At 43.0% G+C, this 13,921-nt stretch overlaps 1 protein-coding gene across 2 annotated transcripts in view; it reads right to left on the bottom strand.

The window, feature by feature from the left end:
- Positions 1 to 13,921, bottom strand: part of APBA2 (amyloid beta precursor protein binding family A member 2) — a 416,211-nt gene that overhangs the window by 89,025 nt on the left and 313,265 nt on the right. For both annotated transcript variants that reach the window (XM_088443436.1, XM_088443426.1), the window contains one exon: positions 1,870 to 1,956. In XM_088443436.1, coding sequence (XP_088299562.1) covers positions 1,870 to 1,956 — 87 coding nt within the window. The remainder of the gene's footprint in view (positions 1 to 1,869; positions 1,957 to 13,921) is intronic.

The raw sequence follows: 13,921 nt of genomic DNA on the forward strand, positions 1-13,921 counted from the left end.
CTGTGTCTGCAGTAGCATTCGGCGGATATGAGTAGCCGGTGGAGGGTGTCTCATTTACACAAGACGCCACCTGCAGCATTTGCATAACTTCTCAGCTCCGCTGTGGCCAAAGATGCAGCTCCGACCGGGACTGTACCCAGCTCTGAATCAGCCCCAATGTTGCTGCAAATAATTTATTACTAGGACACTATTGTCATTCTCTAACGTACACCACCACACGTGGCGCATTCTAAGAAGCATGGAACATTTCATCTCCTGGCAAACTTAAAATGATAAGAACTAAAACCCATTTCATACAAAAGCATTGCTATAAATTCTAGTGAAAATCAATGAAATGTTATCTCCTTACTGTGCATTTCAAATACATAATTGGAGATTTTTTGCTATGCACTGTATGCACTGCAGATTCCTTCTATGATTCAAAATGAATGACTGCTCATTGAAATTGCTTTAAAATTGATATATTAAAGTGACATCTGTGACAGGGAGAAAAGTACAGTGTAAATATTAGGTGAATGTACTAATCACTCATTTCCATGATGAAGTCACGCACATCGGGACATATTTATGCAGGCTGTCCCTAATAGTAATAATTCCTTATTACCGCAATTCGCGACAATAAGGAATCCCTGTATTATTACTGAGTCGCCGGAACAGGGGCTACTGTAGGTGATCATTAGAAGTAAAGTGATTGCATCTGTGATCACTTTACTTTCTGCTTCAGCCAGTTGCGTATTGCAAGAAGGCAAAATGTAGCCCATAGGCTACAATGGGCTTCGCATTCTGGAGTTTGGTAAACCCGATAGCCCAGCAGCCCACATATAGGGGTATTCAATATGGGAGCGATAACATCGTTTTTGCGTTAATATCGCACTTATGACGTCATTATCGCAGGTTTTAGTTTTACACCGTATTCAATTTCAAAGACTTTTCGCAGGTTAGAAAAGTCTTTGATAAAAAATGGGGATAACTTTTCACCATTGAATAGGTGTCGAAAAAAAGTGCAGAATTGGGGTTTAGGGGTGCAGGCTTAAAAAAAATAGCCTGCACCCCTGGGAATGACATTTAAAAAGAACTGTGTCAAAAAAAGTTTTAAAAAAAATAGGGACACCCCAAAAAATTTATTTAAAAATTGGGGTGAAGAAAAAAAAATGGGAAAAAATTGATTAACAATAGGGAAATAGGTTCAGGGCTATTCTGCAAGTATGTGGCAGATGTTTTCTAGAATAGATTTATAGCGGCAGGTGCACAAATGCAGGATTTTTAAAAACGTACTTAAGGGACATAAAAATATGCTAGTACCCATTTTCATGTACCCCAAATTTGATGGGACCACTTAAAAAAACAAAAAAAATAACCTAAGTGCTCTTCTGCAACACTTCTTCAGTCGGGAAAAAACACCTGCTGCGGCTATTTAAATCCCCGACTTTCATTTAAAGGCTAAAACGGTGGTACCCATAGTGATCCACCATGTTTTTACAACTTTAGGGGGGTCCTACAATTTTTTTAAGGAAAAATTCGTAACTTTACGCAAATCCAACTTCGCAGGCTCCCGTTTTCATTAATTTCATATTGAATACGGAGATAAGCGGGCGCGCGCCCGATACTTTAACGCAGGTAAAATCTCCGATAAGAAACGTAAACTTCGACAGCGAAGTTTACGTTTCATATTGAATACCCCTCTTAGACCGCAATAGGAGCTGCTTCTGCTGTCAAAATGGAGGGACCGCGGCAGATATTGGAGATATACATCCAGGGAATCTTTAATATTTGCAGGGGATATCCTGCAAATATTATTTGATAAATAGACCCCTTTCTATTGTTTTTACTTTTTCCCAAAGAAAAGAGAGCAGTTTATATAAAACCTACCTGTGTATCAGCATTTAAAACTTTAATCCTCTGTGTTGATATAAAAAGATCCACTTCTGTCAACGTCTGTGAATCTCCTTCAGAATTCTAAAATGTGTCAATGAACAGAAAAAATAAAAGGTTAATGAACATTTCAAATTGCAATTTAATTGATCAAAGTGACTTACAGTTATTAAGACATAAAAAGTGACATATAAATGTTTGAAAGACTCAAATAATGGAATTATTACGAACTAAACTTACCCAAACACAAAGTAAATTATAATAGTCACAGCAAAGTGCTACATTCATAGGTGAATACTTTTACACAGCACACACAGCAAACCACAATACAATTATCCTATGTGAGGGAGCAGTAGAGATGAATATGTCACAAATGTCAGTGTGTGGTTACTGCTAGAACAGTTTAAAAAAACATTTTGAAGTTTCTCAAGCCAAAAGTAGTTTTTTGGACAAAATCATCATTTAAAATTTTATTATTAGCAAATTATTAAATATATAAAAAAAAAATTGAGAAAGTGTAAATCATAAATGTTATACCTTCTGTGGGCTCTTTTTAGCAGGAGCAACAGATACCCACTATAAAAAAAAAAGCAGAAACAGTGGAGTCCTCCTCTGTAAAGCCGGATACATACTAGGACGATGTTGTTACAATTTGGCCAGTGTGTATGCACGATATTGCACGCTCCTGCGGTCGCATGTGACATCGTCAGGTTTGACGTGCTGCAAGTAAAACCTGACAATATTGCAAGCGGCCCCATTCATGTTAATGAAGGACGGAACGAGTGAACGTTAACAACACTCTGATGTGTAACCGCAATACGATATGTCAGCCCGACGGGCCGAAATATCGTCCCGGTGCATATGGTCCAGTGTGTACCCAGCTTTATGCTTCTCCCATAGTATAAGTGCCAGCCCCATGACTTACAATGGGATCTGCACACTTCCACAATTTAAAGAGCACACAATAATTTTGCAATGCGTTATGTCTTCCTGCCCTGGAAAAAAAGCAGGATGTGACAGTTCTCCTCCTGTTTTCTCCCACAGTGCATTACACTCCCAGCTGCCTTGGCACACTCTCTGAGTGGTGGGCAAAAGAAATGTGATGCAGTTTTTTTGCATTTGTAATAGACAAGGCAAAAAATTCCTGCACTTGGCTCCTTTTCTCCTCAGTGGGACAGTCCTTTACTGCAAGGTCTGTGCCAACATTAAAAACATATAATTGCGGCAATCCTTTCACAGCTAAATGCAACAAAATCTTACATGTGGCTTTTTCCAATCTTTTTAAATAGAGAACACAATGTTCTGTGTTTTGCACAGCCAGTGATATCTCAGCAGCTAAGATGACTGCAGTCATCAAAATACGATTTGTGCACATTGCAGCTCTTGCAAGCAAACAAAACTGGTTCTGGCTTACTGCCATTAACAGGTATTCTTGAGGGGTGTGGGTAGGGCCAGCAACAGAAATCATGGGGCCCGGAACACCCAATTTTTAGGGTCCCCACATCACATCCCTAGGTCCTCGGCAGGTACAGTCTTCACACAATAATGATGACCCATAACTGCCCCCCTCCTAACACAATTATGTCTCATAACTGCCCCCCCCCACAATTATAATTATGTCCCATAACTGCCCTTCCTCGTCCCACAATTTTAATTAGTCCCCTCATTGCCCCCCTCCTGACACAATAATGTCCTATAACTGCCTCTCTCCAAAATTGTAATTATGTCCCACATCTGCCCCCTCCTCCATCAATTATACAATTGTCCCATAATTGCTCCCCCTCCTCATACAACTATGATCATGATTTCCCATACCTCTCCCCCTCCCTTCCTCCCTGCATAAGGATACATTTAAATTCAGACCTCAGATCTATGAGGGTGGCCATCTCCTCCTTATGTCTGTCCCAACCAGCTCTTCCTCTCCCAGTGCATTTAAAATTTCCTCAGATTGGTGGATAGCTCCAGCCATCCACCAATAAGGGCTTAGATACTCCCACAGCAGTGATTGGTGGATGGCCAGTGCCAACCACCAATCAGTAATTTAGCATCCCAAACAGTGTACAGACACTGTGACAGCAGTTCACCATGGAGGGGCGTCACATGATTGACGGCCGCTGCGCTGCGGCTGCCCGGTCGCTCTGATCTGTTTGTGACCGGGCAGTATCTTCAGTGAGCAAGCTGCGGCCCTGTTGCTCGACGTTGGACGAACCACAGATCGACACCTACATTGCTGCTGCAGTGATCAGCAGGGACTCATACAGGCCTGCACCCTGCTGATCACTGCAACAGCAGCACAGGATGCAATTACACTCAGGGGCCCCTAGAACCTCAGGCACGTGACAGTTGTACCCCTGGCGCCCCCTGCCACCAGGCCTGGGGGTGGGTGAGCACTACAGGAGTGAAGGTTAATAATAGATTTGGGAATAAGTTTGCAGTAAACCTACTTACAGATGTGTCCTCATACACTGTGACTTCAGCTGCGCCAAACAGCCCCTCTCGGCACGCCAGGTAATGGGCGACTCGGCCGCACCAAACGTCTCTCTCAAAATGTGCGCCTAATTTGCATAAATAAAACAACTAGAAGTGACAAAACTGCTTTGCTAGATTACACTGATTAATTTGTTGTGTAACATTTGTATATCTGTGTGCGAAGGAATCTGAGGAGTCTATTTACTAAGCAGTGTTAGGAGACAGAGTGAAAAGTGATAAGAAAGTGATAAGGTGCCAGCCAATCAGCTCCCAACTGCCATCTCACAGGCTGTGTTTGAAAAATGACAGTTGGGAGCTGATTGGCTGGCACCTTATCACTTTTCACTCTGTCTCCTAACACTGCTTAGTAAATAGACCCCTGAAACTGTATACGAAGTGATACAATGTAGTTGGCGCTGCTTTTTCTCACTCCAAATTCCGTTGTGCTTCATCTTCAACTTTGTACGTGTTTAAATCTAATTCTTGCTCGGTGAAAGTCGCAACCTAGCATCTGTAGTACACTGTGAGTGGAGTTTTGCTGTGTCTACGATGCAAATAAGATGCAACATTTATAGAAAGAGATAATACGATACTCCTATCGGAGGGGCTCAGTTGCGCCAGGCATCTAGCTCCTGTTGGCATATAGATGCTAGGTGTGAGGAAACATCTGTAGTGCTTCAATATTTATAGTGTACAATCGTTCCAATGATTAGCTGCATGGTGTTTAGGGTGACCAACTTTTTATAGGGCCAACTCGGGACACATTCTTACCACAGCAAAAAAGCCAAAGTTTACAACTATGCATTCCTATCACTGTCATTTTATTTAACGACTGAAAAAGGGATTTACAAAAGATCCTGAGATGACATTTAACTATACTGACAAATTCCGTAAATTATGTATATTCAAAACGTGCTATTATATATATGGTGCTGTCAGATTAGCAGGAGATTTCAGTAAAATCTCCTGCATTAACTAGGCAAAGAATTGCACCATTAATTAAATTTGTGTAAAAGACACAGAAAGAAATATTTCCGTGCCTACGAAAGGATGATGACTAGATCCCAATCACTACGGACCTACGATTACAATGCCCTGAATTTCAAAGGACAGTATTACCACTTTTCCACCAAAATCCCAGGTCTGACCCGGGATTTGGAACACGGTTCCAAGCAGGGTCAGAACCAGGATTTACCCTGTTCCCACTGTGGCACAGACCCGGGTCTGCGCCATGAACACTGCACATGTGTGCAGTGCCAGTGCTTGGAGATGATGTCATCACCAAGCACCGGAAACGACAGCTCTCACCTGAACGCCAGACTGGAGCAGACGAGCAGACCTTCTGGTGGGGGGGTGTCCTTTAGGCAGGCTGTCTGATGTCACAGCTGTCACGGGCAGCTGAGACGGGCAGGGAGAGATTACAGACTCCCCATATGTAGCAGGGATGGGGTAAAAAACAGAATAGTCCGGACCATACGGAGAGGCTATAATCTCTCCCACCTCACAGACAGATTCCGATGTCAGCCAATCACCATGCTGTAAACGGGTCCCAGGTCAGAAGATCCAGGTTACTCATTTCCATTGAGCATGACCAGGGTTTTACCCTCATAAAACTCTACTCGAGACCCGGGATTTTCGCTACCCTGGTTGACACGGCAATAACCCAGGTATTTTGGCCGGTGGAAAAGGAGTATTAGATGCAACAATGGAGAATCTATTAAACTGTGAATTATTTGTTGCAAACAGTGTTGCCAGGTATGGGATTATTCCTACTGTAGTTCATGGGATTTTTACGACAAATCCATTCCACACTAAAAAGCATTGCTTTCAGCCTCTGTTTTTTATTCATAAAGCCACTGTATGAATGTTACGTTTCCTTTCACACACTTTGAAGAATACCAGTCCTATGGGTATATTTACTAAAGTGTGGATATTTGAAAGTGGAGATGTTAACCATAGAAACCAATCAGATTTTAGCTATTATCTTCTAGAAGGTGCTAGAGAAAATGATAAGTAGAATCTGATTGGTTGCTATGGGAAACATCTCCACTTCTAAAAACCTGCACTTTAGTAAATATATCTCCTGGGGAGGATGTTGTGGTGTCAAAACCAGGACAGTATGGGGAAAACTGGGGTGGTTGGTCATCCTAGTGATCTTGAACATCCAGGTAGGATTTGCCTTCTATATTATTGCCGCTTTAAAAAAAAAAGAAACAGGCAGACTTGTCAGAATCCTGTCGATGCCTGCATCTCGCCCAGTTATTATTACATTTCTCCCATGGTCTGAAATGTTCTATTTTTCCAGGAAGTATAGATACAGCAATGATCCCTAAGAACCAAACATCTGGGAGCATATACAATTGGCCACAAATTTTTCGAAAGTCTTTTTTCCCACAAGCGCAAGGTTTCTGCTATTCAAATGGGGCATGAGAATTTCACCCACACTAATTTCTATAGGAAATGACCACAGCTCTTTTCACGCAGGTCAGGAGCAGGTGCAAAGTTGAGAAAAACTTCTATTCAAGGTAAAAATGTTGGAACTTGGTACAGAGGGCCTGATTCAGACCCGGTCGCAAGCGCTGAGCGCTCGCAACCGGATCGATGGTGGGCCAGTGCGCATGCGCACGACGGAGCCGGCACTGTCGTGCGCAAGCGCGAGACCCGGTTAGCGACAGGCAATCCGTCGCTCCGGGTCTCGTACCAAAGGGGGCGTGCTGTCGATGTTGAGTGACAGCACGCCCCCTTTGGTGGGCGGGCCGGGGGAGTGGATGCCCAAATGGAAGCGTTCCCATGTGAACGCCTCTGTCTGGGGCCGGCCCCACTGACATCACGAGCCAAAATCTCTCTGGGGCTTGCGGCAACGAGACCCCCACCACAAGGTTCTCGTCGCAAGCCCGATGGTCGCGATGGTCTTGACCATCGCGACCATCTTCCTGGCCGCTCGCTATAGTTGTGGGTGGTCACCCACAGCTATGCGAGCGGCTAGGAGGCCGTTCAAAAATAAAAATAGCCTGGACCTGATTCAGAGCGAGCGCTCTGTCAGAGCGAGCGGCTCTGAATCAGGGCCAGAAATCGTTGGACACCCTCTCCCCTAATGACTAATTAGGCAATTGGAAATTTTCAAATAGTTTAATTGGTTAAAAAATTTAACTTAAGTATTTATTTAAATGGAAAAATCGTCATCGTTCAGTCGTCCACTTTAATCGCCCAGTGTGTACACATCATTAGAGTTAAGTGCAAAAAGGATTTTGTGTACACAGAATGGTTTCAAATCCAGAAAAAATAAATGTTAGATAATTTATGCTGCCCTGTGACTAGGTCATACACATACATATAAAATTCTACAAAAACACAGTGGAATAATTAATTATTCCACCTAAGGGGTGCACACCCCTTAGGTGGAATCATTAATTATTCCACTGTGTTTTTGTAGAATTATAGGATTTGAGTGGTGCAGAGCCACTTATTGTGGTGCTGCATAGTTTAACTATTTTAAAGAGAAGTAATTAATCGTTATTTAGTGCGCCTGGTATATGAGTTATTTTTACAACTCTTTATTTATATTTGTACATATAAAATGTACTGGGATGTTTAAGCATTATATTTAAAATATAGAAAAAATATATATATGGTGCTAATGTATAAATAACAGCAACCGGCAGCCAACTATCACACATACATCCTAAAGCAATATGTATTATGCTTGAAACCTGTGGCCACATGGTATTGATACCATCAGCATTGTTTCATTGTTTAAATATATACAGCTTCCTTGACAGCGCACTTATTTTTTTGTCTGTTTAAGCATAATGCTCCAAATTATAAAACAAACTTAAAATCCCAAGCATTCCAGGTAGCAAAACCTATACCTGTTCATCCAGACCTTTGTGTTTCTGTACAGATATATACATTCACATTTCATTAACGTCTGTCTAGAACAGAAAGGGCAACTGATACAGAAATACATCGGATGACCTCCCAAGTGACTGTACCGCCGGAACATAAAGTAATAAAGTAGGGCCGCTGGCTCATCTCATTAATGACAGTCTAAAGTACTGTAGGTTGTTTAAAGAGCCCTTACACAAGCAGAATTCTGGCCATTATAGTGCAAACACATATATATATATATATATATATATATATATATATATATATATATATATATATATGTAAAAAGAACTGCCGCAAAGGCTACAATTATGTAATAAAAGCTGATAGATGGAAATCTGAGACCCATATGAGGTCAGATATTTTCCCAAGTGTTTTATTGAACAGTGTAACTAATCCAGTACACAGAGAAGACCAGAAAGACTGTATCTGTGTTGAGGATTGCAGAAACGGAATTGCAGGACGGAATGTAGTCACCATCCCAGTGCAGACAATGCCGGCTGACAGAATCCTGGCGTCTGAATCCCAACAGCAGTCAGAATCCTGGCTCCAGAATCCCAATATTGAGTATTAGGTTAGGTTTAGGGATAGGTACTAGGGGCAGGGTTAGGCTGTGGGAGGGGACAGTTACGGTTAGGTTGCGGGGGGATGGTTAGGGTTAGGCTGCGGGAGGGGAGGGTTAGAGTTAGGCTTACCTGTATACTTACCTGTATGCGTCAGGATTCCACCGTCGGGATTACCCTGTTGGGATTCTGACCGCCGGCAGGGCCGGCGCTAGGCTGTGCTGCGCCCAGCGCCGTATGAAGTTGCCACCCCTTCCCTTCTCCGCTCCCTCCCCCTGAGCTTAAATATTTCCTCTACCTCCGGGAGGGTGGTGGGCGTTTCCTGCGCCCTCCGGATACAGTGTCGCTCCGGACGACGGACCGGCTTGCCCGTGCCTGGAGCCACTACTGCCCGCTGGGATTGCGTATCCAGCCCTGTTCTTATTTTCAGCAGGGATTCTACTTATACCAAATTAATATGCTTATTATCACCTGTCTGTGACTTTATAGTAACACATGATATGCCACTTATGTGTGATCTAGCACAGACAACATGGCAAATGTTCTCCAGATAAATTGTAAAACCATATCATATTCTACACTGAATCAGTATCTACTCAACCTACCCTACATTGCACATAACCAATTCCAAATATGTCCATCCAGGATAGATTAAAAAATCAGTGCTACAAATAGCATTTTTCACTCTAAGCACTAATAATATCACCCAAAGCACTGATGTGTGTGACAGGTGCCAAGTAAAGCTTATGCCACTTATTTCATTGCTACTATACAGACTAAGCACAATCTGGATTGATGTGCAAGAATAATGCTCCTGAGTGAGCTGGGATCAATGGGATCCACCTCCCCACACTTTTGTAGCCCTTTACTATAGTGGTGGGACTGGAAAACGTATGAGAAATGGCATCCTTCAAGTTAGAAAAATCTTCAACTGGACTCAGGGGGAGATTTACTGAAAGATAAAGTGAAGATAGATAAAGTACCAAACAATCAGTTCCTAACTGTCATTTTCAAACACAGCCTGTAAAGTGAAAGTTAGGAGCTGATTGTTTAGTATTTTATCTCTCTCCACTTTCTCTCTCTCCAAGGTTTAGTACATCTACCCCCTTGGGGGTAAATTTATCAAAGGTCGATTTGCTGATCGATTTGAAGAGTGATTTAGCTTTTCTCAAACCGACTCAAATCGAATGTTGAGAAACCAGTGATTTTTCCAGATTTACTATTATTCGATTTTGAGTTCGATTTGCAAAACAAATTCAATTTGAGTCGAGTTTTGAACAGTGATTTGCTGTTTGATTTGGCATGTTCATGTACAAATCGAACGGCAAATCACACTTCAAAACGAACTGCAAATCCCAGACAGCAAAGAACTGCTTCATGCTTTCACTTTCAGCATGAGCAGTTCGTTCTCACACAGAGACATGCAGACATCAGTGAGATGCCTGAATGTATCTGACTGTAACAAGCAACCAAACAGTTAAAACTAAAAAAAATAAAGACGTGAGGACCCCGTCAGGGAGACCCTACGCAAATTTTTCCCTGTAATTCCAGAACCAGCCCTGGTTCCCATAGCCCAGTGCTGGTTGAACTAAGTAGAGGGAGACCCTACGTAATTTTTTTCCCTGTACTTAGTCAACCAGACCTGGGTTTGCAAAGTCCGGGGCTGGTTCTGTTTTGGGGGGGGGGGGGACCTGACGTAATTTTTTTAAAACATTTAGCTCTTTATTTACTTTTTACAGTCAGATACATGCAGGCATCTCACTAATTTCTGCATGTAGTTGTGTCAATCCGACCTGCTCATTCTCAAATCGAAAGCAGGAAGCGGGTCTATTCATTTGGTGATTTGAAGCTCGATTTGAAGTCCGATTTTGAGGACGATTTCAAGCGAATGATAGTAAATAAGGGTTTTGTGTGTTGGGCTATGTAAAAGGGGATCGGTATGAAATACCGTCGGCCCTGTGGCCGGCAGTTCGCATCCCGGTAGCAACAGGCCGACAGAAGCAGAGTTCCCGGCAGCGGAAGCTCGACAGCGCTGGAAATCCCGATTGTCCTAAAGGTAAGTAAAAACTAACCTAACCTAACCCCCTAACCCTCCTTCGGGGTGAATAACCCTAAGCTCCCCCCCCCAAGTGCCTAAACCTAATCCCCCTTCTAAGTGCCTAACCCTAACCCCCCCCTTCCCTGCTGCCTAAACCTAAGTCCCCCGGGGGGGCTGCCTAACCCTAAGTCCCCCCCGGGGGTGCCTAACCCTAGCCCTCCCTCCCCCTAGCCTAACCCTCCCGGGGGGGGTGCCTAACCCTAAGTCCCCCCGGGTGACCAAAACCTAACCCTCCCCCCCGCGCGGCTGTTCGCTCGCGGCACCCGGGCATCCCTTCAATCGGGATGCCGGGCGCCTGTCTCCCAGTGTCGGGAAAATGACAGGCGTCTAGATATAGACGCCTGTCATTTAACCCACGCCGGGATAAAGCAATCTAGAATCCGGCTGTCGGGTTTAAGACAGCCGGTTTACCGATTGCTTCCCTGTAAAAGCACCAATGTTTTACCGATGTTCAATTTGAGGCCGATTTGACTAAAATTCGATTTGAAATTCAATTTTACATTCGATTTGGCCTTTAGTAAATACCCGAAAGCAAAATCGAATACAAATCGTATGAAAATCGCACCTCAAATCACACAAAATGCAAAATCGACCATTAGTAAATTTACCCCTTAGAGTATAAAAACGTTACATTGGATTTAATATCTCCAGTTGATAGGAGGGTTCTAGAAGTCCTTTATCCAAATGCTCTTGTTCAACTTTTATTTTTGTCTGTCCCTCATGAAGTAAATGAGGGTTCCCTTGCCAAAGCCCCATCCATGTTACCTCAAGCCAGAAGGCACAACAAGCTAATTAGACTGCCATCTGTAACCCCCTCTCCCATACAGCTCAATGAAATGCTTTTATTCGACAAAAATGATTCTCCTCTATAACCTTGCACTTCCACTTCCACTGGTGATAGATCAATGGTCTGTTACTAAGCAGTACAATACGAGAATGAAGATTCTATTAAACATAATAATTCTGTTTGTTCTTAAAATGGAAGTACCACAGTCCAACCAGAAATCATTATAATATGGGTGGTATTAGATGATTTCGCTATTCTGTTCTGCTTTTTATTTCATGTTCTATTGTGAAGATAAGATGAAAGAGTACAAAGTTTATTTGAAAATATATTACATATTTGTACTTTTGAATTAAAGTGACCTAGATGCTACAGTAAAAGAGAAAAGAAAAGAAACAGAACAAAAACGGCTTTGCTGCCTATGTGGATAATAGTATATGAGTGAGTCACACAAACTGTGAACAGTTATTCTACAAATAATGCAATTCTAACAAAAAATGCATTAAGTAATTTTATCAAATTCTCAATGAAAAACTGACGCCAACCACAATACTATAAAATATTTATCTTGTTTTATGTAACTAAACTATTGATGCACAACTAAGAAATACCTGATTTTCCTACTGCGATAATATATTTATTTGTATAAACGTGTAAACAAAGTCTCAAGGTGCATACACACACATGATTTTTTGAACGATTACAGTCAGTCAGGATCGGAAGTAGTCCTGCAGGCCATGTCACTGGCATGACTGACTCCTCTCCTATCCGGGATTCCTCCGGAGGATCCTGCATTGCTACTCCTACTACTGCCGCTGCTGCTGTTGCTGCTGGGAGTCGTTCATCATCCCAGAGAGGAAGTAGGAACACCACTACTTCTTTTACTAAGCAATTGACCCTCCAACAGTCCTTAGCAAGGAGGATGAAGTACGACAGCAGTCATCCTGAAGCAAAGCGGATAACTGAGGCCTTGACTGCTATGTTGGTGTTAGACCTGTGTCCGGTATCCGCCATTAGTGCAGTGGGATTTAGACAATTGATGGAGGTAGTGTGTCCCCGATACCAAATCCCGTCTAGATTCCACTTCACTAGGCAGGCGATACCGAGAATGTACAGAGACGTCAGAAAAAGTGTCCTCAGTGTCTTAAAAAACGTGGTTGTACCCAATGTCCACTTAACCACGGACATGTGGACAAGTGGAACAGGGCAGACTAAGGACTATATGACTGTGACAGCCCACTGGGTAGATGTATTGCCTTATGCAGCAACAGCAGCGTCACCAGTATCAGCATTTCAGAAACGCTAGCTCATTCCAAAGCAGGCTACGCTGTGTATCACCGGTTTCAGTAAGAGGCACACCACCGACAACCTCTTAGAGAAACTGAGGGAAATCATCGCCCAGTGGCTTACCCCACTTAGACTCTCCTGGGGATTTGTGATATCTGACAACGCCACCAATATTGTGCGGGCATTACATCTGGGCAAGTTCCAGCACTTCCCATGTTTTGCTCACACAATAAATTTGGTGGTGCAGAATTTTCTGAAACACAACAAGGACATGCAGGAGACGCTTTGGGTGGCCCAAAAAATTTCTGACCACTTTCGCCATTCAGCAACTACGTGCTGAAGACTGGAGCGCGAGCAAACAGTCTTGGACCTGCCCCGCCATCACCTGAAGCAAGAGGTTGTGACGCGGTGGAACTCAACCCTCTATATGCTTCAGAGGATGGAGGAGCAGCAAAAGGTCATTCAAGCCTATACATCCACCTATGATATAGGTAAAGGACCCCCTCCTTTACCTATGTCATATGCACCTGACTCAAGCGCAGTGGAGAATGATTTCCGTGTTGTGCAAGGTTCTCCAGCCCTTCGAACTTGCCACACGTGAAGTCAGTTCAGACACTGCCAGCTTGAGTCAGGTCACTCCCCTCATCAGGCTTTTGCAGAAGCAGCTGGAGAAAGTGAAGGAGGAGCTAAGACGGAGCAATTCCGCTCGGCATGTGGGACTTGTGGATGAAGCCCTTCATTCGCTTTGCCAGGATTCCAGGGTGGTCAATCTGTTGAAATCAGACCACTACATTTTGCCCAAAAATAATATATTAAGGTTTATCATTTAAGATTCTTGTTAAAAATTATTGTCCATGAGGCAGTAATGCTAATCATTACACAAAAAATAAAAAAAAAAGTCTTTAGTTATTTTTTTTATAGATGGTTCTTCATCCCATAAAGATTACACACCATCAACCC

The sequence above is a fragment of the Taudactylus pleione genome, unplaced genomic scaffold (genome assembly GCF_031769625.1).
Source record: "Taudactylus pleione unplaced genomic scaffold, aTauple2 ptg000019l, whole genome shotgun sequence".
Taxonomy (NCBI): Eukaryota; Metazoa; Chordata; class Amphibia; order Anura; family Myobatrachidae; genus Taudactylus; species Taudactylus pleione.